General features: G+C 44.5%; 1 protein-coding gene across 1 annotated transcript in view; it reads left to right on the top strand.

Moving 5' to 3' along the window:
* Window positions 1-25742, top strand: part of MMS19 (MMS19 homolog, cytosolic iron-sulfur assembly component) — a 125401-nt gene that overhangs the window by 9517 nt on the left and 90142 nt on the right. Inside the window, exons 2-6 of the mRNA XM_082269260.1 lie at window positions 3381-3429; window positions 9316-9416; window positions 13601-13686; window positions 15517-15591; window positions 18169-18238. Of these exons, the coding sequence (XP_082125386.1) occupies window positions 3381-3429; window positions 9316-9416; window positions 13601-13686; window positions 15517-15591; window positions 18169-18238 (381 nt within the window). The remainder of the gene's footprint in view (window positions 1-3380; window positions 3430-9315; window positions 9417-13600; window positions 13687-15516; window positions 15592-18168; window positions 18239-25742) is intronic.

Raw genomic sequence — 25742 nt, 5'->3', positions numbered from 1 at the left:
GAATGCAGCCTATCCATTCACTGGAGAGCGGTGACGTCACTGAGAATGCAGCCTATTCATTCACTAGAGAGCGGTGACGTCACTGAGAATGCAGCCTATCCATTCACTAGAGAGCGGTGACATCACTGAGAATGCAGCCTATCCATTCACTAGAGAGCGGTGACATCACTGAGAATGCAGCCTATCCATTCACTAGAGAGCGGTGACATCACAGAGAATGCAGAGGATTGGCAGAGCTCAGCTCTCTGACGTTCTCCATAAACACATTTATATCCTTCTGGAAGTCTCCGTTCTCTTGCGTCACGTCAGGCGGAAAGCCACATTACAGGACGGGTTTGCGCAGTCTGGCGGACTCCAATCTGCAATCAACTAATCTGGTCTGCCAGCAGTGTGCCGGGTGCGTCCCGACTACAATCTGCTAATGGCAAATGGAAAAACTAATTGAATGCCGCTTGAGACTTTGGGATCTGCATTAGAACTTTACGACCAACACAGAGCAAATAATTGCGGCACGAGGCTTCCTCTGACTCACTGCTGGCAAGGAGGCGGAGGAGGCCATTTAAATATCGGCAGGGATTGTGTGCATGGAGCGGTGTACAGCGTTGGGCACACTTTAGGGCCATCCTAGGCTTGATAACAGAAATAATTAGGATCAAGCGCCAAGGAGGTCTGGGGCTGTCTAAACAGAATTACAATTGCTGCCAATTGTCTGCAGAAAAAGTGCAGTGATGCAATAAACCAAGGTATAAAAATCAGCGCAACTCTACAAATAAATACCTGTCCTAATGTGACAAGTGCAGAACTAATTATACATGATGTGTAAATTACATTAGAAAATATCAATATTAACCACTTTAAGACCGGAGGATTTTCCTGCTTTACGTCCAGGCCACTTTTTTCAACTTGGCACTGTGCAAATTTAACTGACAATTGCGCGGTCATGCAACGCCGTACCCAAACAAAATTTACATCCTTTTTTCCCCACAAACAGAGCTTTCTTTTGGTGGTATTTGATCACCTCTGTGCTTTTTATTTTTTGCGATATTAATAAAAAAAGAGCGAAACTTTGCGAAAAAATTTACATTTTCTACTTTGACAGTTAAAAAATATCCAATATATTCAATTTTTGTCTTATATTTAGGCCAAAATGTATTTAGCTACGTCTTTGACAAAAAATATTCTCAATGAGCGTATTTTTATCCACTTTAACCGCTTGCCAACCCGCCACAGGACTATTTACGTCGGCAGTCAGCCCCTCACAGGCAGAGCGACGTAGGGATAAGTCGCTAGCCTTTGAGGGTCTAGGGAGCGAGCGCACGCCGCCGGAGGCGCGCTCCCGCGTGGTCACGCCCCCCCCGCGCGTGTGACCGGCGGACCCGATCGTCGGTGCAGAGGGAGAAAGTAGAGCTGCACGATTCTGGCCAAAATGAGAATCACGATTTTTTAGCTTGGAATAAAGATCACAATTCTCTCACGATTCTCTGTGTAACAAAAAAAATTGGGATAACTTTACTGTTACGTTTTTTTTTTTTATTCATTAAAGTTTATTAATTGCGTTTGAAAGACTGCTGCGCAAATACAGTGTGACATAAAATATTACAACAATCGCCATTTTATTCTGTAGGGTCTCTGCTAAAAAAATATATAAAATATTTGGGGGTTCTAAGTACTTTTCTAGCAAAAAAAAATGATTTTAAACTTGCAAGCAACAAGTGTCATAAAAAGGTTTAGTCTTTAAGAGGTTAAACTTCCTTTCTCCCTGGCAGAGGGAAGGAAAAGATACAATGTAATCATTTTGTTTATAGTTACTGGGAGACTTAATGCTGATAGGCGTTTGTGGGAGGAAAGATACAATGTAATCATTTTGTTTATAGTTACTGGGAGTTTTCCATAGCTGTTTTCTCTGCTCCCTCAGCTATGCAAAGAATCGAGAATATGTCAGGTTTAGATCATCAGGGGGGGTGAATCGAGATCGCGATTTTCATACGATTAATCGTGCAGCTCTAGGAGAAAGGCAGGCGGCTGATGTAAACAAAGCCGCCTGTCATTCTCCCCTGTGTAGAAACAGTGATCATACGGTTCTACTATGTAGGACCGTTGATCACTGTTCCTACACCTCAAGCCACAGCCAATCACAGTTAGAATCACGCCCCTAGGGACACACTTAACCCCTCCCTCTCAAATAAAGTTAACCCCTTCACTGCCAGTGTAATTTTTACAGTAACAGTGCATATGTATAGCACTGATTACTGTAGTAATGTCACTGGTACCCCCAAAAGTGTCAAAAATGTCAGTCAAGGGTCCAATCTGTCCGCCCCAATGTCGCAGTACCGCAAAAAAAAAAAACGCAGATCACCGTCATTACGCGTTAAAAAAAATGACAAAAATCTTTCCCTTTGTTAGTAAACGCGATAACTTTTACGCAAACCAATAAAAGTACTCTTATTGCGTTTTTTTTTACCAAAAATATGTAGCAGAAAACAAATTGGCCTAAAATGTTAAAAAAATTTAGATTTTTACTTTTTTTTTTTTTTTGAGAATTTCATATAAACAAATTTGAAAAATATTGTTATTTTTTCTAAATTGTCGCTCTTTTTTTGTTTATAGCGCAAAAAGTAAAAATCGCACAAATACCACCAAAAGAAAGCTCTGTTTGTGGGAATAAAAGGACGTAAATTTTATTTGGGTACAGCGTCGCACGACCGTGCAAATGTCAGTTAAAGTGTGCGCAGGGAGGCGCCCTTTTGTGCTGCTTCCACCAGTCCCCCTCTAAAATGACTCACCGGATGGAAGCTGGTAAAGTTATAAACCGGCAGTAGCTCTTTTTTATGAATCTATGGATCTGATTTCCCACTTCACTCCTCAGACAAACAGCCGTGTAGATTCAGGTAGGGATGTATAGGAGAAAGGATAGGCTGACATAGTGTGATTCCATGTATTAAAAAAAAAAAATAAGAAATACTTTTATTCAATTTAAAATACACTCACATTTTAAGTGTCCTCCCGACACGAAGGCTTATAGCAGAGTTGCAGTATCAAATAATGTTGTAGGCATTCCTGTGTTTTTAAATTCCTCGGTCTCCAGCTACACTGTGTCCCGCCGTGAGACTAAAACTGGCTGGCGCAGTGTGTTCATACTTCCTAGACACGCCCAACTAGTTTCGTCCATGTGACGTCTTCATGGAGCAGCCAAGACGTCATATGGACGGAACTAGTTGGGCGTGTCTAGGAAGTAGGAACACGCTGTGCAAGGTCAGTTTTAGTCTCACGGCGGGACACAGTGTAGCCGGAGACCACATTTTTAAAGTTACCTGTAACTATTGCTGTGTTCTTGTTGTACATGATGGAGATTCTCACTTTACTGTCTGTGTTGTTTGCAGGTGTAAAGGATGGAGCTTTCACAGTGTTGCAAGTGGTGGAGTCTCTGGGGTAAGACAATCGCTTATTTCTTCTCTTTATGGTGGCCGATCTCCTCTATATCCGCTGGCAGACATGCAGAAAAGAGGCCTTCTGGACTCTTGCAAATCCAAAATATGTGAACTGCTACAGTTCAAAAATTACACTAAATAATCAAAATGTACAAAATGCAAACATTAATAAAGTAAAAATTTTATGTTATTTTATGTCCCTGAAAATAAGACCTACCCTGAAAATAAGACCTACTGTTATTTTCAGGAAGGCCTGCAATATAAGCCCTACCCCAAAAATAAGCCCTAGTTTAGTGGTTGTGAAATCCTAGCATCCCTCTATTAATGTTTTATATAATGTCCAGTGTGTGTTTCTGTAATATAATAATGTGAAATACCCTTCGGTACAGCGCCGCTCGGTGCTCAGCTGATCTCCCACTTCTCTCCTTCTCTTCTCATAGCTGTCAGCGGGGGATCTCAGCCCCTCCCCTCTGCAGTGTTCAGAGCGGGTTAACGGAAGCGCCGAGTATTATATTATCATTGTGTGAAATACCTTTGTTACATCGGCGCTCAACTGATCTCCCGCTTCTCTCCTTCTCTTCTCATAGATGTCAGCGGGGGATCTCAGCCTCTCCCCTCTGCAGTGTTCAGAGCGGGTCATGGAAGCACTGAGTATTATATTATCATTGTTTGAAATATCTTCTTTACAGCGCCGCTCAGCTGATCTCCCGCTGCTCTTCCTTCTCTTCTCCCCCCGCTGACAGCTGGGGGTCACGAAAGCGACGAGTATTATATTATCATTGTGTGAAATTAGACATATGCCGGTTTTCGGTAATTCGATATATCGCGGTATTGCATAGCCACGTATTGTTATTGTGGCATTTTTAAAATACCGAGTTTATCTGCTCCTGGGTCTGACTTGTGAATTGATACATTTCAGTGAGCTGGATGACTCATTCACTCACACAGCTAATGCCTTTCAGCATAAGTCTGCCAGTAACTATAAACAAAAATGATTACATTGTATCTTTTCCTTCCCTCTGCCAGGGAGAAAGGAAGTTTAACCTCTTAAAGACTAAACCTTTTTATGGCACTTGTTGCTTGCAAGTTAAAATCAGTTTTTTTTGCTAGAAAAGTACTCAGAACCCCCAAACACTTTATATATTTTTTTAGCAGAGACCCTACAGAATAAAATGGCGATTGTTGTAATATTTTATGTCACACTGTATTTGCGCAGCAGTCTTTCAAACGCAATTAATAGACTTTAATGAATAAAAAAAAAAAAAAAAAAAGTAACAGTAAAGTTATCCCAATTTTTTTTTTTTGTTACACAGAGAATCGTGAGAGAATCGTGATCTTTATTCCAAACTAAAAAATCGTGATTCTCATTTTGGCCAGAATCGTGCAGCTCTATATAATAATAATAATAATAATTAATAGATAAAAACACCGGTCCTCCTGCAGGTTTAACCAATTAATGACTACTATTGCTTTAGGCCTGGTTCACATGTATGCGGGTTGGGGGCCCACATTTGCACAGGCATAGCAGCCCATTGATGTGAATGGGCTTGAGCTGCTATGCCTGCGTTTTCAGCTGAAAAAAGGTGCATGCAGAATTTAAAAAAATGCAGTGGCCATGAAATCCATCCTTCTTTTGCACCATGCGACTTACCTGCCATTGCTGCACACGCAAACTGTTTTTAAATGCCGTGCCCACGTATACAAAAAATGCAGAAAGCTTGCCAGAGCAGGAACTGCAGGTTAGTCACATGGTGCAAAAGCAGGATGGATTTCAAGGCCACTGAAATTTAAAAAAATGCTGCATGCACCTTTTTTCTGTGGAAAATGAGGGCATAGCAGCCCGTTCAAATCAATGGGCTGTTATGCCTGTGCAAATGTGGGCCGCCAACCCGCATACATGTGAACCGCCAACCCGCATACATGTGAACCACCAACCCGCATACATGTGAACCAGGCCTAAAGCAATAGTAAAGTAATTTATAAACAACACCTCCTTCAGGTTTAACCACTTCTTGACCAGAAGGATTTGCCCTCTTAATGACCAGGCCATCGGATCGGAGCCGAGCGCCAGGACCAGTTATCACCAGTTAGGCCAGACACTGCTTGATGACCTATTTTAGGCCTGGTTCACAGAGTCTGTACTGACTGACTATATAATAATGTGCATAAGTGAACCAAAGCCCCTAAATTCAGCAATGAAATTGAAGTGAGGTGGAAATTTAATAATTTAAATTTAATAATAGAATACCGTGATAATACCGTATACCGTGGCAAAACCTTAATCAATTAATCGCAGCATGAAAATCTGATACCGTCACAAGCCTATATGAAATACCTTTGTTACATCGCTGCTCAGCTGATCTCCCGCTGCTGTCCTTCTCTTCTCATAGCTGTCAGCGGGGGATCTCAGCCCCTCCCCTCTGAAGTGTTCAGAGCGGGTCACGAAAGCGCAGAGTATTATATTATCATTGTGTGAAATACCTTAGTTACAGCGCCACTCGGCTGATCTCCCGCCGCTCTTCCTTCTCTTCTCCTCCGCTGACAGCTGGGGGTCACGGAAGCGCCGAGTATTATATTATCATTGTGGGAAATACCTTCGGTATAGTGCCGCTCAGCTGATCTCCCGCTGCTCTTCCTTCTCTTCTCCTCCGCTGACAGCTGGGGGTCACGAAAACGCAGAGTATTATATTATCATTGTGTGAAATACCTTCGGTATAGTGCCGCTCAGCTGATCTCCCGCTGCTCTTCCTTCTCTTCTCCTCCCGCTGACAGCTGGGGGTCACAGAAGCGCAGAGTATTATATTATCATTGTGTGAAATACCTTCGTTACAGCGCGGCTCAGCTGATCTCCTGCTGCTCTTCCTTCTCGTCTCCTCCGCTGACAGCTGGGGGTCACAGAAGCGCAGAGTATTATATTCTCATTGTGTGAAATACCTTCGTTACAGCGCCACACGGCGCTCAGCTGATCTCCCACTGCTGTCCTTGTCTTCTCATAGCTGTCAGCGGGGGATCTCAGCCCCTCCCCTCTGCAGTGTTCAGAGTGGGTCATGGAAGCACCGAGTATTATATTATTATTGTGTGAAATACATTCGTTACAGCGCTGCTCGACGCTCAGTTGATCTCCCGCTGCTCTTCCTTCCCTTCTCCTCCCGCTGACAGCTGGGGGTCACAGAAGCGCTGAGTATTATATTAACATTGTGTGAAATACCTATGTTACAGCGCCGGTGGGCGGTCGGCTGATCTCCCGCTGCTCTTCCTCCTCTTCTCCCCCGCTCCTCTTCCTCCTCTTCTCCTCCGCTGACAGCTGGGGGTCACAGAAGCGCTGAGTATTATATTATCATTGTGTGAAATACCTTTGTTACAGCTGCACTCCTTCTCTTCTCATAGCTGTCAGCGGGGGATCTCAGCCTCTCCCCTCTGCAGTGTTCAGAGCGGGTCACGGAAGCACTGAGTATTATATTATCATTGTGTGAAATCCCTTTGTTACAGCGCCGCTCGGCGCTCAGCTGATCTCCCGCTGCTGTCCTTCTCTTCTCATAGCTGTCAGTGGGGGATCTCAGCCCCTCCCCTCTGCAGTGTTCAGAGTGGGTCACAGAAGCACCGAGTATTTTATCATTGTGTGAAATACCTTTGTTACAGCGCCACTCAGCTAATCTCCTGCTGTTCTTCCTTCCTTCTCTTCTTCCCCGATGACAGCTGGGGGGGTCACAGAAGCGCCGAGTATTATATTATCATTGTGTGAAATACCTTCGTTACAGCGACACTCGGCGCTTCCGTGACCCCCATCTGTCAGTGGGGGAGAAGAGAAGGAGAGCAGCGGGAGATCAGCTGAGCAGCGCTGTAACAAAGGTATTTCACACTATTGTATTACAGAAGCACACTATAGACATTATATAAAACAGTAATAGAGTGGATGCTAGAATTTTACAACCACTTTTACTAGGTACAGACAGGGAGGGAGAAGACAGCACATTACAGATAAGACCTACCCCGAAAATAAGCCCTACTGTAAGCCCTACTGTGTCTTTTGGTGCTAAAATTAATATAAGACCCAGACTTATTTTCGGGGAAACACGGTATGTACTTATATGTACTTTTCATATGCAATTTCGTACTACGGTATGTTTAATTTATTGATAGACAACCTAGAGGAGGGGATAATCAGTACAATCTCAGTATTTGCAGATGATACTAAACTAGGCATCCCAATATCTTCTATGCAGGATGTGGAAACCTTACAAGCGGACCTGAACAAAATAATGGGGTGGGCAACTACATGGCAGATGAGGTTTAATGTTGAAAAATTGTAAAGTAATGCACTTGGGCGTCAGAAATACAAACGCAAATACAACGTTTTTCCAATCTTCTATCGTCCAATTTTGGTGAGCCTGTGCCAATTGTAGCCTCAGTTTCCAGCTGACAGGAGTGGTACCCGGTGTGGTCTTCTGCTGCTGTAGCCCATCTCTGTTCGATGTGTTGTGCGTTCAGAGATGGTATTCCGCATACCTTGGGTGTAACGAGTGGTTATTTGAGTTACTGTTGCCTTTTTATCATCTGGAACCAGTCTGCCCATTCTCCTCTGACATCAACAAGACATTTTCCTCCACACAACTGCCGCTCACTGGATATTTTCTCTTTTTCCCACCATTCTCAGAAAACCCGAGAGATGGTTGTGTGTGGAAACCCCAGAAATACTCAGAGCAGCCCGACTGCCACCAACAACCACGCCACAATCAATCTCTTAATTGCCCTTTCTTCCCCATTCTGATGCTCGATTTGAACTTCAGCAAGTCGCCTTCACCACGTCTAGATGCCTAAATGCACTGAGTTGCTGCCATGTGATTGGCTGATTAGCAATTTGTGTTACCAAGCAATTGAACAGGATGGTGAGTGTAGAGGGTTACTTCTTATTCTTGGGACATGTAGGGTAAGTCTCAGTTCACACTACGTCGCTCCGACTTCGGGGGCGACCTGTGAAGTCGCGTGCAGCGTGACTTCGGCACGACTTGCACGGACTTCATAAAATGAATGTCTATGCAAGTCGCTCCAGGTCGCCCCGAAGTAGTACAGGACCTTTTTTCTATGTCGGAGCGACTTGTGTCGCTCCTATTAGAACCGGTCCTGTACTACACAATGGACTGCGACGGCGCGCAATTTGCCAGGCTGACCAAGTCGCCTGACAAGTCGTAATAGTGTGAACCGGCACTAAGGCTACGTTTCAACTAATGCGCCTACAAAGTCACGCGATTTCAAGTGCAACTTTGTAGTGCGACTTGTTTGCAACTACATCTGGGGACTTCAGTGCGACTTCCTTCTATGAGAGACAAATTGCACTGAAGTCGTCCAAAAGTAGTGCAAAAACCTTTTCTCAAGTCTCTGCGTCTTAAGTCGCAGCAATTAGAACGGTCCTAATTGAAATGAATAGGTTTCAACTTGTCATGCGACTTGACATGTGTCAAGACGCACAGCAAGTCGCACTAGTGGAAACGGGACCTAAAGAAACGGAGGGATGCTGTTAATGTCAAATCATCTTTATTAAAATAAAACGAAACAATGCGCTGCACGTACATGATAGCATTTCCACCTCTGATGATGACGTTCCGTCAAAACGCGTAGGTCGGGGCTTCTTTTGAGTGATCTCATCCCATCTTTCGTGTGCCCGCTGACAGCCTGTTGTCTGTCGCTGGGGCTAGCGACGCACACAAGTGCCCCTGTGGAAAATCGCTTTCTACAGGGGCACTCGCCACATAGAGCGCTGGCGTGGGGGACCCCATAAGAGGAGGATCCGGGCTGCTGTGTATAAAACCATTGCACAGAGCATGTAAGTCTAACATGTCTCTTTTAATCAAAAACTGAAGCTTTAATATCACTTTAATTCTTCCTGTAGGTCTTTTTTGGCCAACCCGGAGCCGAGAAGCCGGGGTAGAGGCGTGCAGCTTTTGTCCCAAGTCCTCCTCCGATGTTACTCCAGACTGACAGAGAAAGAAGGTAAGAGGAAAAAGGTCTAGAATCAATTCAGAGCTATTTAGGAACACAGGTCTCTGTATTGATTTCACAAGCCCACCCCCCTCACAGTTAGAAAACACCCCCTAGGCATACATTTAACCCTTTGATCGCCCCCTTCCCTGCCAGTGTCATTATTACAGTAACAGTGCATATTTTTAGCACTGATTACTGTAGTAATGTCACTGGTCCCCCCCAAAAGTGTCAAAAATGTCAGTTAGGGGTCCGATCTGTCCGCCGCAATGTCGCAGTCCTGCTAAAAATCGCAGATCGCCGCCATTACTAGTAAAAAAAAGAAAAAAAAAAAACAATAATCTAAATCTTTCCCATAGTTAGTAGACGCAATCATTTTTGCGCAAACCAATCAAAATACGCTTATTGCGATTGTTTTTACCAAAAATATGTAGCAGAAAACAAATTGGCCTAAAATGTTAAAAAATCTGGATTTTTTTTTTTTTTTGGGAATGTTCTATAGCAGAAAGTAAAAAATATTGTTTTTTTTTTTGGAAAATTGTCGCTTTTTTTTTTTTTTTTTTTTGTTTTATAGCGCAAAAAATAAAAATCGCACAGGTGATCAAATACCACCAAAAGAAAGCTCTGTTTGTGGTAAAAAAAGGACATCAATTTTATTTAGGTACGGCGTCGCACGACCGTGCAATTGTGCATTAAAGTAACGCAGTGCAGAATCGCGAAATAGGGCCTGGTCATTAAGGGGGCAAATCCCTCCGGTCCAGAAGTGGTTAAAAAAGTCAGCAGCTACAGGATTTGTAACTGCTGACTTTTTTAATTTATTTTTTTAACGGGCTGGAACGCCACTTTAACTTATCGCAGCACACCCCTGCGTCGCGCACATTCCGGGCCTCCATCGTGGACTTTTTTTTTTATGCGCTTTAATTTGCCGAGCGTTTCCCATCTCGTCGGAACAGATGTTGGGATTGATTTAAAAGACGTTCTGTTTCCCTGTAATTGTCTTTTAATGGGAACTTCCAGCTGCTTGCAGTCACTGCTGGTACAAATATGGTGGATCGCACACTGACATCAGTACAGGAACACGCAGAGCACCGAGCAGGCCCTGCTAATATAACATGCTGATCAAATAACGGCTGAATATAAAGGAGATGAAACGCTACATTCGCTGCTGGTTACATAAAACTTCAAATTACGAGATCTGACACAGAGTAACAAAAATGTATCATTCACACACTGCTACGTGTACATTCACTGTGTTATTGTGTAGCATGGAACTTAATCTTTAATGACTCCTAATGTCACCAGTCCAGCCATGTCAGCAAGAGATTCTCAACCTCCATGCTTTTCACATTCAATGTGGATGTCAGTCTTAACCACTATACCAGGTGTCTCCAAACTATGGCCCTCCAGTTGTTCAGGAACTACAATTCCCATCATGCCCAGTCATGTCTGTGAATGTCAGAGTTTTACAATGCCTCATGGGATGTGTAGTTCTGCAACAGCTGGAGGGCCGTAGTTTGGGGATCCCTGCACTAGACGACCACCCGCCGCAGATATACTGCGGCAGGCAGCCGCTCTTGGGCGAACCGCCGTACATGTATGGCGCTTGCTCTGGGGAGTCTAGGGGGCGCGCCGCCGGTGGCGCGCTCCTGCCCCTACTCGTCAGCGGGGAAGCCAGGGCGTGTGTCAGGTGGCTGCGATTGCCACCTGACACCCGCGATCGCTCCCCGCTGAGAGAGAAGAGTGGTCGGCTTTTGTAAACACATCTGACCGTTCTTCTCTCTGGAATGATCACAGAGTGCCTGTGATCCTTCTACATAGGAACACAGGTCTCTATGATCATTTCACAAGCCCAACCCCCCCTCTCCACATTTAGAATCACTCCCCTAGGCTTACATTTAACCCCTTGATCACCAACAGGGTTAAGCCCTTCCCTGCCAGTGTCATTATTATTATTATTATATTATTATTATTATTATTTCTATTACTATAACTATTATATAGGATTATTATTATTATTATTATTTTTATTATTGTTATTATTTCTATTATTATTATTATTATATAGGATTTATATAGTGCCGACAGTTTACGCAGCGCTTTACAACTTGAGGGTAGGAAGTACAAATATAATACACTTTAATACAGTAAGAATCATAGGGCCCTGCTCGTTAAGAGCTTACAATCTAAGAGGGAGGGTACATTACAGTAACGGTGCATATTTTTTTTTTTTTTTTTTAAATGAAAAAAAAATTTCACGAATTAAACATAACAAAACAGTAAAGTTAGCACAATTTTTTTCCATAATGTGAAAGATAATGTTACGCAGAGTAAATAGATACCCAACATGTCAATGCTTTGAAATTGCGCACACTCATGGAATGGCGCCAAACTTCGATATTTAAAAATCTCCATAGGCCACACTTTAAATTTTTTTTACAGGTTATCAGTTTAGAGTTACAGAGGAGATCTGGTGCTAGAATTATTGCTCTTGCTCTAACGATCGTGTTGATACCTCATGTGTGGTTTGAACATTGTTTACATATGCGGATGCGACCTACGTATGTGTTCGCTTCTGCATGCGAGCACGCAGGGAGGAGGGGGGTGGGGGCACTTTAATTTTTCTTTTTTTTTTTTTTTTTACATATTCCCTTTAAATTTCTTTTTTGATCACTTTTATTCATATTACAAGGGATGTAAACATCCCTTGTAATAGGAATAAGGCAGGACAGGTCCTCCTTTTTTTTTTTCTTTTTTAAATGTAACCATTTTTATTTCTCCTTGCCTGAATCCACATATCCATACCCCATCCTCAATGGAGGTAATTATCCTGAGAAATACAAGCTATACAAAGAAAGAAACACACAAAAGGCAGCTTTTTTAAAGTTCATAACAAAAACTGTCAAAAAAAAAGTGAAACTCCATAACAATTCAATACATTATAAATGCATTTGTCTATGACAGGTTCAAAGCTGTTCTATCAGAACCATTTACATCTGAAAAATTACAACAATAAATTAACAGAGAGCAAAATACTCAAATAATGTGATATGTTCAAAAACAGAAAAAACAAAATACACATCCATAAAACCCTTTCCCCCCTAAAACTTAAAAGTTAAAGTGGTCCCTTCAGTGGCAGTGGTAAACCTATAAAGCAGATCCCAAAGGAATACTGGCTCAGCTGCTTTTCTGTGCAGAGTAAAGAGCACCTGTGGCTACAAATGGCAGTGGCAGCCCAAAAATATTAAAGAGGCTTAATGTGTCTGCTGGTACATTAGATACATTCATACAAACAAGTTCTTTGAACATTATGGTGTGCAGACAAACGGGTCTTCTTTATGGAGAGATCCCACATCTCCTCTATCTCCTCTAGGCTGGAAAGATTGAGATCCAAAAAAACAAAACGATCTCGGGCTTTCCAGCCGAACACATGGCAGTGTTTACAACTGCTGGGGCCGGGCATGACATCATAATGTTGTGCCTGGCCTCCAATAGTCATAGAGATGACCTGGGGACCTTCTGGTCCTCGGTCAGCTCTATGGTAAACTGTGGCCACCGGCGGAATCTTTCTCTGGCTCACTGCTCGCACAGGAGAGCCAGTAGAAGCATCGGGGGTGGGGGGTGGGAACGTCCTCTCCTGCCGCTTGCAAAAACAGTCAAGCTGCTGGACTACCGCTATGATTTTTTAATTTTTTTTTTAACTGTGCAGGGAATCGCCGGCAGGAAAAAATATATATATTTTGAATGATGCCTGCAGCAGCACCCATAATCCGATATCTCCACTCAAACCTAAGGACATCATATGACGGCTGGTGGTATGAAAGTGGTTAAAAAAAAAAAAACAAATCAGTACCTTTTTTTTCTAATGGATATCCAGCTGTCACATGACCCAGGTCTCTCCCAGCCTGTCTGCAGGAAAACATAAGTAGGAGGAGCTTGTAATCCTCTGCTGCTGGTCACATGTTCAAAAAAAAAATAGCCTTTGGAATACAGAGTAAAAATAAATAATATCAATAAATTGTCATATAAATATATATTTGAAATCAAATCTTTATTATTTTTTGGCAATACCATGGTATGGGCTGTGTTTCTGTCAGTCACAGGCAAAGGCCCCACCTCTGCATCAAACAGTTCACTTTTACATTTCTTTAACCAGAATATATTTTTATTTTTCTAATCGTGTTTTGTGTTCTGTGCAGTGGAGGTGCTGGTGGTCTTCTATGAGAACAGACTGAAGGATCATCATGTCATCATCCCGCATGTCCTGCAAGGACTAAAGGCGCTGGTAAGCCTCTTCCTGCTTCTCTCAGCCACTGAGCTGACACTCATAATGACATATTTTATGTATTTACTATGTATATAGAAGCACTCGGGCCTGAATGAGAATCGTCGGTTAGATACAGTTAGCACTGCATTTGTCGTAGTTTCAGCAATTTTTTACCACCTTTTTTTTTAAAAGCCTTTCTGCAGTCTGGAAATCCTGAACACAGATCTCAATTCTGAACTCTGGAGACACAAACATCGTCACTGTGTTGTACATATAGTTTTTTTTTTTTTTTTTAATTTTCAATTAACCACTTGCCTACTGGGCACTTTCACCCCCTTCCTGCCCAGGCAGATTTTCAGCTTTCAGCGCTGTTACACTTTGAATGACAATTGCGCGGTCATGCAGTGCTCAAGTAGAGCTTTTATTTGGTGGTATTTAATCATCACTGGTTTTATTTTGCAAAACAAACGGAAAAAGACATTGAAAAAATACAACAATATTTTTTATAGATTGTTATAAAATTTTGCAAACAGGTAATTTTTCTCCTTCGCTGATGAGACTGCGCTGATGTGCTCTGCTGTGACTGTGCTGATGAGACTGCGCCGATGAGACGGCACCGATGTGCTCTGATGAGACGGCACCAATGTGCGCTGATGAGACGGCCCCGATGTGCTCTGATGAGATGGCCCCGATGTGCTCTGATGAGACGGCCCCGATGTGCTCTGATGAGACGGCCCCGATGTGCTCTGATGAGACGGCCCCGATGTGCTCTGATGGGACGGCCCCGATGTGCTCTGATGAGACGGCCCCGATGTGCTCTGATGAGACGGCCCCGATGTGCTCTGATGAGACGGCCCCGATGTGATCTGATGAGACGGCCCCGATGTGATCTGATGAGACGGCACAGTGGTGCTCTGATGAGACGGCACAGTGGTGTTCTGATGAGACGGCCCCGATGTGCTCTGATGAGACGGCCCCGATGTGATCTGATGAGACGGCCCCGATGTGATCTGATGAGACGGCACAGTTGTGCTCTGATGAGACGGCACAGTTGTGCTCTGATGAGACGGCACAGTTGTGTTCTGATGAGACGGCGCCGATGTGCTCTGATGAGACGGCGCCGATGTGCTCTGATGAGATGGCCCCCGATGTGCCCTGATGAGACGGCGCCGATGTGCTCTGATGAGGCGGCGCCGATGTGCTCTGATGAGGCGGCGCCGATGTGCTCTGATGAGGCGGCCCCCCGCTGTGCGCTGATGAGGCGGCCCCCCCGCTGTGTGCTGATGAGACGGCCCCCCGCTGTGCGCTGATGGGATGATAGCACTTGCATCTCCCCTCTTTATACTTTCTGATGGGCACTGGTTGACGGCACTGATTAGTGCACATATACCTAACGCAAGCCGCTGTGTGCGGCTTGTGTTTACATCCTGTGATCAACTGTCATTGGATGACAGCTGATCACATGGTAAGGGACTGCTGTGATCTTTCCCTTTACCCAAATCTGTGATCATCTGAGTGTGGAGGACCCGGTGATCGCAGAGCGTGCAGCAGGTGTGGACGTCCCCCCCCGGCATCGGAAGCCTGTGCAGAAGCCATCAGAAATGGTTAGATTGTGTACATGAAGCTAATATACAAGGCTGTAGCAGTATGATGAATATCTTGGTTGGGAGCCCCTGTCCCCCCTCCTGGACTTCCATAAGACAGAGCCCACGTCCCCCGTCCCCCGTGTAGTCTCCCAGGGTGGGCTCTTTTGTTTGGTTTCTGTAGAATGGAGGTCTTTTTTAATTAAATAAATTCGGAAGAGATTTTATTCCCCACGATAATATGATGATTTGTATTTTGTTGCAGAGTATGTCTGAGGTCTTCCCCTTGGGTCTGACGGTGTCTGTACTGAAGTCTGTATTCCAGGAGGTCCATGTTCAGGTAAAATTATCTAAATTCTTATCTTTTTTTTTTTTTTACCCCTTCATGTCTAATCTTTTTTCCTGACCTTTGTTGCTTTCACGTTAAAATCAGTCTTTTTTGCCAGAAAATTGCTTGGAACCCCCAAACATATATATATATATATATATAGTTTGGGGGGTTCCAAGCAATTTTCTGGCAAAAAGACTGATTTTAATGTGAAAGCAACAAAGGTTAAAAAAAAAAAAAAAAAAAAAATTATATATAATATATATAAATTTTTTTTTTTTTTTTAGCAGAGACCCTAGAGAATAAAATGATGATCGTTGCAATATTTTATGTCACACTGTATTTGCTTAATTTTTTTTGGGAAGAAATACACTTTCATAAATTGAAAACAAAACACTAAGGCTAGCCCAAATTTTTTTTTTTTTATATAAAATTTGAGAGCTGATGTTACGCCGAGCAAATGGATACCTAACATGTCATGCTTTAAAAATGTACACACTTGTGAAATTGCGGCAAACTACGGTACTTAAAAATCTCCATAGGCGATGCTTTAAAAATTACTTCAGGTTACCAGTTTAGAATTAGAGGAGGTCTTGCGCTAGAATTAATGCAATCACTCGATCGTGGCAATATCTCACGTGTGGTTTAAAGAGTGTTTATATTTGTGGATGCGACTTTAACCACTTTACCACCGGAGGATTTTGCTGTCTTCCGTCCAGGCCACTTTTTGCGATTCGGCGCTGTGCGACTTCAACTGACAATTGCGCGGTCGTGCGACGCCGTACCCAAACGAAATTTACGTCCTTTTTTTCCCACAAACAGAGCTTTCTTTTGGTGGTATTTGATCACCTGTGCGATTTTTACTTTTTGCGCTATAAACAAAAAAAGAGCGTTTATTTTGAAAAAATAACAATATTTTTAACATTTTTTTATATGAAATTCCCCCCAAAAAAGATGTAAAAAACAATTTTTTTAAAAAATTTTTGGCCAATTTGTTTTCTGCTACCTATGTTTGGTAAAAAAAATCGCAATAAGCGTATTTTGATTGGTTTGCTCAAAAGTTATTGCGTTTACTAACAAAGGGAAAGATTTGTCATTTTTGGTGTTTTTTTTTTAACGAGTAATGGCGGCGATCTGCGATTTTTTTTTTTTTTTTTTTTTTTTTTTTTTTGCGGGACTGCGACATTGCGGCGGACAGATCGGACCCTTGACTGACATTTTTGACACTTTTGGGGGTACCAGTGACATTACTGCAGTAATCAGTGCTATATATATGCACTGTTACTGTAAAAATGACACTGGCAGGGAAGGGGTTAATTTTATTGGAGAGGGAGGGGTTAATGTATGCCTGGTGCTTACTGACGTGTAGGGGGGGAGGTGACTGAGTGAGTCATGGACAGATCGGATGTCCAGCTATGCTGAACAGTCCGATCTGTCACTCCCTGTCACTATGGAGATCCGCCCGCTGTGTTTACACACAGCGGGCGGATCTCCAGACTCGATCCCCGATGATCGGGTAAGAGCAGCGGCGATCGCCGCTGCTCCTCCCCTGGCCCGACTCCCGCTGTGAATGAAAACAGCGAGAGCGAGCCTCCGGCGGCGCGCAAGCGCCGCCCAGAAGGGGGAGTGTCTGACGACGTTAATACTACGTCGTCAGACGATAACGAACCACTCTGCTGCAGTAATATTACTGTGAGCAGACGTAAAGTGGTTAACGTATGCGTTTGCTTCTGCCTGCGAGAACGGAGGGATGGGGGCGCTTTTACATTTTTATTTTTAATTTTTTTTACTCTGTCCCTTTTTTTTTATTTTTGATCACTTTTATTGCTGTGTCAAGGAATGTAATCATCCATTGTGACAGTAATACCCCAAACCCAAAGACTCCAAACCCCTCCTTTGCACTTAAAAGCATTCAAAACGACACGTTTACTCCTTTGAATACTGTAAATTTTTTTTTTTTATTTTTTTTAAATCTGGCACCTTTAAGTGTGTTACCCTAAAAAAAAAAAAAAAAAAAAAAATTGATCCTGTTCCTTTAAAGCATCTTACACAGTGCTTGTGTTGTATTTGCGTAATTTTTTGGGACGAAATACACTTTCATAAATTGAAAAAAAAAAAAAAAAAAAAACACTAAGGTTAGCCCAATTATTTATATATATATATATATATATATATATATGTGTGTAATATAAAAATTTAATATAGATATATGTGTGTGTGTATGTATGTATGTATATAGTGTTGTTTTTCTTTTACCTTTTTTTTTTTTTTTTTTATTTTACCTTTCTTATTGTACATTTATTGCGGAATTTGTCCATTCTGCATAATAGGAAAGCCCAGCAGTGGCTTAATTATTTTTTTTTTTTTGGGCTGGTTCTGTAAGAGAGTTCCTGTCCATGCATAGAGTTCCACCTGCTGTCTGCAAATGTTAAATCATATTAATATGCATTATCTATATTTACTTTTCAATGGAATTAAATTTACAAAAATTTTTTTTCTAGCGTATAATAAAGTGTAAAAAACGTATTCCTTATAACGCACCTTTCTTGTTTTTATACTAATCTCACAAATTTTTCTGTTTCCTCACAGTCTTTAATGCAGTTGGATCGATATACGGTCTATATGATCATCACCAATTTTATGAAGAGCAGAGAGGAAGGTATGAAATCTGCTTAAAATGTGATTTGTTTTTGTAATTTAGATACTTTATTTAAAGGGCTAATTCACCTTTTCAGTGAAAATGAGACCTAGCACCGTCCCCACCCCCCTGGTCCTCGCTGTACTTAACTCAGTGAACTGTCAGTGCCCACAAAGCCGGGGCAGCGGTCCAGGGATTTGAAATCCCCGCTCTTCCCTCTCTCTCCTTTTCTGCAGGGCTTTCAGGTCGGATCAGAGTGATGCTCTGTGCTGGCACTGACCAATCGGAATCACTCTAAACCGTCCTGGAAGTGCTGCAGAAAGAAGAGGGAGAAGAGCGGGGACATGAAATCCCTGGCGCGCTGCACTGGCTGTGTGGGCATTGGTGGCTCATCAACAGCAGAGGTAAGTAGAGGGGTGGGGCATGTACAGTGTTAGATCCCCTCTAACGCTTGCTGAAAAGGTAAACGAACCCTTTAAAGTGATTTGTAATTTTTTTTTTTTAACCACTTACCGCAAAGTGACGTATCCCTACATCGGCAGACTTTGCGGGGTTATACCGGGATGATGCCTCCAGCTAGAGGCACCATCCCGGTACCGTGGATTACAGCTTTCCGTCGGTAACGACCGATGCGGCTCGGGAGCCACACGATCGTTACCCGGGTGAGCGGGAGGGGACGTATCTCCCCCCTCCCCTCCAGCCGCCTTCTGTGACTTTGCCCGGGCCTCCCTTCCCACCGGGAGACCCGAGCACCCAGCCGGCACGTCCGCCGGCTGAATGGAGTCCCGATCTAAGCCGGAAGCGGCTTCGATCAGGTCCCCGATGATGTAACCCGGAGGCGGCGTCCATGACGTCACTTCCGGGTTACTCTGCTGCAAAAGGCGGTAGATTTAAAAGACGACTGTATTAAAAATGCCGTTTGCGGTGTTTTGAATACATGGAAGTGTAGGGGAGGGGTTTGGGGTCTTTTAGACCCTCGATCCCTCCATAAAGAGTACCTGTCACTGCATATTGGTGTCACCAGGGATGTTTACATTGCTTGTGACAGCAATAAAAGTGATCAGATTTAAAAAAAAAAAAAAAAACCTGTAAATAAAGTTAAAAAAAAAATAAATAGGAAAAAAAAATAAAAATTTTAGCCGCCCCCGTCACCGTTAACTCGCGCACGGAAAAAAACGTATACAGAAGTCGAGCCGCGAATGAAATCGCTGTTCAAACCACACATGTGAGGTATTGCCGCGACCGCCAGAGCGTGAGCAATAATTAAAAAAAAAGAGCTACACTCTAACCCTAAACTGGTAACCGTTAAAAAGTTTTAAAGCGTCGCCTATTGAGATTTCTATTGACCATAGTTTGTCGCCATCCCACGGGGGGGGGGGGGGGGGGGGGGCAATTTTAAACCGTAACATGTTGGGTATCTATTTACTCGGCGTGACATCATCTTTCACAATATACAAAAAAAATGGGCTAACTTTACTGTTTTTAGTTTTTTTTAAATGCAGTGAAATGTGATTTTTCTAAATTTCTCCCAAAAAAATGGCGTTTTAAAGACCGCTGCGCAAATACCGCGTGACAAAAAATATTGCAATGACCGACATTTTATTCTCCAGAGTCTTTGCTAAAAAAATATATATAATGTTTGGGGGTTCTAAGTAGTTTTCTAGGAAAAAAAAACTGATTTTAACTTGTGAACAAAAAGTGTCCGAAATAGGGCTGGGGCTTAAGTGGTTAATTATGGTTTTAGAAACCTGTTACACTTACCTGCTTTGTGCAATGGTCCTGCACAGAGCAGCCCTGTTTCTCCTCTTCTTGGAAAAACAGTGCTTCTGGCTCCTCCTGCCCCCCGACGAAGTGCCCCCAAAGCAAGCCACTTGCTTTGGGGGCATTTGTGCAGGCTTGCTCCCGATCCATGCTCCGTGTGTCCATTGACACACAGAACACAGCTCAGACCTGCTCCCGCTCCCTTTTCACTGGCTGTGATAGACAGGAGCAAATGGCGCTCACTGCTGTCTCTTAGCCTATGAGGGGGGAGAGAGCGTAAAGAGCCGCTGCTTTTGAGCACTACACTGGATCGAGTTTGGGCTCAGGTAAGTATTAAAGGGGGGGGGGGGGCTGCATGCATAAGGTACTTGGCCTTAATGCAGAAAATGCATGAAGGTAAAAAAACTTAGGACCACTTGAATAGCTTAGAATGTCCAAATGCAAGACGTTTTCACAGGTGAGCCTCCCAGGGTCTACTGATCTTTGCAGTTGAGTTCCTAGTTCCGCCCACCAGATGTACAATTGTGCGGCTTGCTCATGTCCAGTGGGGAGCCGGCTGTGAAGCCTCAAGGCATCACAGCTGGCTTCTCACAGCTACCATGGCGGTGCAGGGGACCTGAAGACCGGTGAAGAACCAGCCCGGGTGAGGACAGTGTTGGATCCCTGGACAGGTAAGTGTTCTTTTATTAAAGGTCAGCAGCTACAGAATTTGTAACTAGTGACTTTTGATTTTTGTTGAGGGGAATGAAGATCTTCTTTTAATTAAAGCGGAGTTCCACCCAAAAGTAGAACTTCCGTTTTAGGTAATTCTAACCCCCTGACATGCCACATTTGGCATGTCATTTTTTTGGGGGGGGCGCGGGTACCTAGTTTTGACAGGTACCCGCTCCCACTTCCGCTCGGAGCGCAGCGGCGCCCTGAACGGAAGTTCTCCTCTCCCCCTCCCTCCCTGCAATCTTCTGGGACATGTCAGAGGTCCCAGAAGATTGCCGGCCAATCAAGACGCGCAGCGCAACTCGCGCATGCGCAGTGCGTACCCGGCTTTGAAGCCGTAAACTGTCACAGCTGGGTGCCCACACCAGTGATGCCGGCGCCGCAGAGACCAGAGGGAGAGGATCGAGGCTTTGGGCGGCCTCATCGCTGGACCGTAGGACAGGTGAGTGTGTGTTAAAAGTCAGCAGCTACACTTTTTGTAGCTGCTGACTTTTAATAAACACAGAAAAGGCTGGAACTCCGCTTTAATGTAGAAAGTAGAGAGGAGCTTTTCCCCATCAAAGCTGGGTCACCTTCAGGTGTCAGCAAGGCAGACTGTGCATAAGAGAGACTAGCAGACACACTAAATGCAGGGATCTCCTAACTATGGCCCTCCAGCTGTTGTGGAACTACACATCCCATGAGGCATTGTAAAACCCTGACATTCACAGGCCTGACTAGGCATGATGGGAATTGTAGTTCCTGAACAACTGGAGGGCCATAAAGAGTCTGAATGTTTCTCCTTGTGTTGAACAAATCACAGATGGGTTCATTTCCTCCCGGGAATGACCCCGGAGAGTATTTGTTTGTGAAGAGACATTTGATTATAAGATACTCTGGTGGCGGAGACCTCTGAGCATGCTGTGTTCTTTGTAATAACATTTTGGACTATGCGCTATCCAAACCAAATAAAAGTACCGATGCGTCCTATGTAATATGGCTCGTTTGTAGGTGTGTATAATATTGAAGAGGACCTGTACTGTGTGGCAGATGTGCTTAGAAACGGCAAGCCATGCAGAAAGGACTGGTCACTGGCTGCCCTGACTGTTGTTTTATCTGCTAGTGGCCTACCATGTGGTATTCTGCAATGTCTCTTTGTATAGAGGTGGCCATCTTGGTAGAGGCATGGCTTTGCCTACTTCTCTAAGAGCTGCTCCCTGATGACTAGCGGGGATGTCAAGAAGCGGAATAAAGAAAGCTGAAGCAGAGAGATCCTTGCACTGCAAGTCTTCGGGTACAGCTTCCTCTCCAGCAAAACAGCTCAGTAGACACATCACTCCAAATCTGGAGAGAATAGCTGTCAGGAGATCTCACACTGCAGATATACAAGGTGTGTCCAAAAAGTTTGGTCCCATATCTCAACGGCAACATGGGCCAGATGTGTGCGCATGCACATATAGCTATACAGAGACACGTCAAGAAGCATAACCTAGCGTGGAATACACTTGGTTGTTGTGGTAAACCTGCTGTGGGTAGTGGAAGGTAATTTGTGTAAGAGGTGAGGTCACATTGCAATGGAGCAACAAGTGAATGTCAAGTTCTTATTCAAATTGGGGAAAACGGCAACGGAGACGCATGAAATGTTAGCGCAAGTGTACGGGATGCAAGCGGTGAGCAGAAAATGTGTTTACAACTGGTTCAAGCGCTTTCGCAACAGGAAGGAAACGACTGATAATGAGCCACGTTCAAGTCAGCAAGGAGAACAACCCCACATATGATCGAGCGAGTGTGACAAATGCTGGCATGAGATTGGCGACTGACCCGGCGATTGATGCATTCAAGTAGAACCCCAGACATGATCTAGCGAGTGCGACAAATGCTGGCATGAGATCGGCGACTGACCCGGGGATTAATGCTTTCAAGTTGACCAGTAGAACCCCCAGACATGGTCGAGCGAGTGCGACAAATGCTGGCGTGAGATCGGCGACTGACCCAGCGATTGATGCTTTCAAATTGACAAGTAGAACCCCCAGACATGATCAAGCGAGTGCGACAAATGCTGGCATGAGATCGGCGGCTGATCCGGCGATTGATTCTTTCTAGTCGACAAGTAGAACACCCAGACATGGTCGAGCGAGTGCGACAAATGCTGGCATGAGATTGGGGCTTGATGCGTTCAAGTAGAACCCCAGACATGATCAAGCGAGTGCAACAAATGCTGGCATGAGATCGGCGACTGACCCGGGGATTGATGCTTTCAGGTGGACAAGTAGAACCCCAGACATGATCTAGCGAGTGCGACAAATGCTGGCATGAGATCGGCGATTGACCTGGCGATTGATGCTATTAAATCGACAAGTAGAACCACAGACATGATCGAGCAAGTGCGACAAATGCTGGCATGAGATCAGCGACTGACCCGGCGATTGATGCATTCAAGTAGAACCTCCGAAATGATCGAGCGAGTGCGACAAATGCTGGCATGAGATTGGCGACTGACCCGGCAATTGATGCTATCAAATTGACAAGTAGAACCCCAGACAAGATCGAGCGAGTGCAACAAATGCTGGCATGAGATTGGTGACTGACCTGGCCATTGATGGCGGAGGACTTTGGCATTAGCAAGGACCCGGTACTCACCATTGTGCGCCAATATTTGGGTAAGCGGAACATCTGTTCCCGGTTTGTGCTGCACATGCTGACAGACGAACAGAAAGCAAAATGGATGGAAACCTCTGGAGATTTCATTACCATGTATGACCAGGATCCAGCCTGCGCACTGTGCAATTGTGTGCCGCAGCAAAATGACCCCAGCTTAGTCAGCTAATCTGATCAACATACTGCTGTTGGCCACTCGGTTAAGCCTTGCTGTTACAGTGGTGCCGGCCTGCTGTCTAAAGCTCCCTTTCCGCTGCCACAGGCACTTGGGAAGCTGTGTGGGCCTCCCGACCGTGTCTTGCCAACTGATGATGTCCTCAGTTGCTAGGGGTGGGTCGGGTGTATTTGTGGGATGTGCAAGCCGCGGGTCCCGGGTCCTGGTAGATGCTGGCTGGCGTTCTTTTCCCCGAGGGGAGGTGAAGCAGAGCGTGAGGAGAGGAGGAACAACAGGGAGGAGGCTCTTCACTGTCTGCACATGAGCTCCTCGAGGTACAGCGATTGTACCTGTAACTTACCTGCATGTATTTGTAATGGGTTTAAACGCAGGCAAGGTGATTGCTTTTTTTTTTTTTTAAAGCGGTGTTCCTGCCTCCCTCCAGCAAAAATTTAAAATTAAAAGTCAGCAACTACACATACTGTAGGTGCTGAATTTTAATATTAGGGCACTTACCTGTCCTGGAATCCAGCAATGTCAGCACCGACATGGTAAGGGAACCCAGCAGTGAAGCTTGTAGCTTCACGACCGGTTCCCTACTGCACATTTGGGAAGAGCACTGTGCTCGGTTACTGGCCTGGAAGCAGAGGGAGGAGGAGGGGGCCATGGCGAGGTCCTACGGAAGTGGGTACAGGGTACCTGTCAAAAACAGGTACCCGCTTCCCCCCCCCCCCCCCCCTGAAAGGTGCCAAATGTGGCATCGGAGGGGGGAGACAAATAAGCGGAAGTTCCACTTTTTAGTGGAACTCTGCTTTACTGTAATATAAATATACATAAGATGTGGGTTATTATTGGTAATGGTAACTAAACTTATTTAATGGTAACTGCACTTCTTCTTATGTTGTATTCTGCTTGCACATTGCTCTGCTTCAGTCTGGCTGTAGCGCAGGGTACCGGCGGTTTTCACATGCGTTACCCGCGGTTTCCCATAGACTTCTATTATGTCCCTCATTTTTGGTGTGCTTTCAGACAATGCACTAAAAATGTAGGACATAATTAGAAGTTCATGAGAAGCCGCAGGTAACCCACATGAAAACCACAGGTACCCTGCGCTACATCTGCACAGCGGCCAAACTGCAGTGAGTCAGTGTGAAAGTGCCCTAATTGTAACCATTGTTATGTAGGTTTTTTTTTTTTTTCAATTTCAAGACTGCAATACTTATATATACTTTGCGGCTTTGAAAATTGGTTTACCGGGGTTATGGCTGAAGATATCAGCCATAACCTCACTATTGTTTTTTTACAGCCGGCGACTGGCTTGCTCATGAAAGACTTCCAAGCGGCTTATGAGCCACTGGAACGCTTTTAGAAGTGGTGGAAGGGGATGTCCCCACCGGCTCACCCGAGAATCAATCCAATGGTGTGGCCAGCTAGTCCCAGAGGCATTGAAAGAGTAGAGTAGATCCTCTGTGATCGCCTCTATGGCCTTGGAGGACCCGAGCGATGTCCCTTCTAGTCCAGGCTGTATTTTCGGTTGCTGTGCCTCGAGATTCTGTCAGATTTTAAAGGATGCCTTGGTTGGTTAAAAAAAGGTTTCAAAACCCTGTCCTACACAATATGTGGATTTCATTCTCCCCTGCATAACATTCTGGTAGGTTCATTATTTCCTGGACAAATGAGTCTTTAGATTTTTAGTTTTTCTTTGTAAATTGCTGCATGGGCTCTGTAAGGCATAATTTAACCTCTTCACGCCAGGCGTACGCAAATATGCAGCCCCAATGAACTGAGGTTTTTTTTTTTTTTTTTTTTTGTGGGGTCGCATTTTGCGTTTCTCCATTTGTGCAGAGACCAGGGTCTTAGCAGGAGCACCAGGCCCTGTACTAATGAGCACTGTGAGAGCCTCTGATTGGCCATCACAGTGATCAGTCACTTTGTGAAGCCCAGCCCCCCATATTTTCATTCTCTCTCTCTTTTTCTCTCTCTCCTTGCAGAGGAAAAAAGATTCTCCTCTCTCTCCCCCCCTCTCTCCTATCTCTCTCCCCCCTCTCCCCTCTCTCTCCCCCTCTCTCTCCCCCCTCACCTCTCTACCCCTCTCTCTCTCTCTCTCTCCCCCTCACCTCTCCCCCCCCTCTCCCCCCTCTCTCTCTCCTCTCCCTCTCTCCCTCTCTCCCTCCCTCTCCCTCTCTCCCTCCCCCCCTCCCTCTCTCTCCCTCCCCCCCTCCCTCTCTCTCCTCTCTCTCTCTCCTCTCTCTCCTCTCT

The sequence above is a fragment of the Pelophylax lessonae genome (assembly GCF_965119305.1).
Source record: "Pelophylax lessonae genome assembly, chromosome: 9".
Taxonomy (NCBI): Eukaryota; Metazoa; Chordata; class Amphibia; order Anura; family Ranidae; genus Pelophylax; species Pelophylax lessonae.
This window is presented reverse-complemented; position numbering and strand designations above follow the sequence as displayed.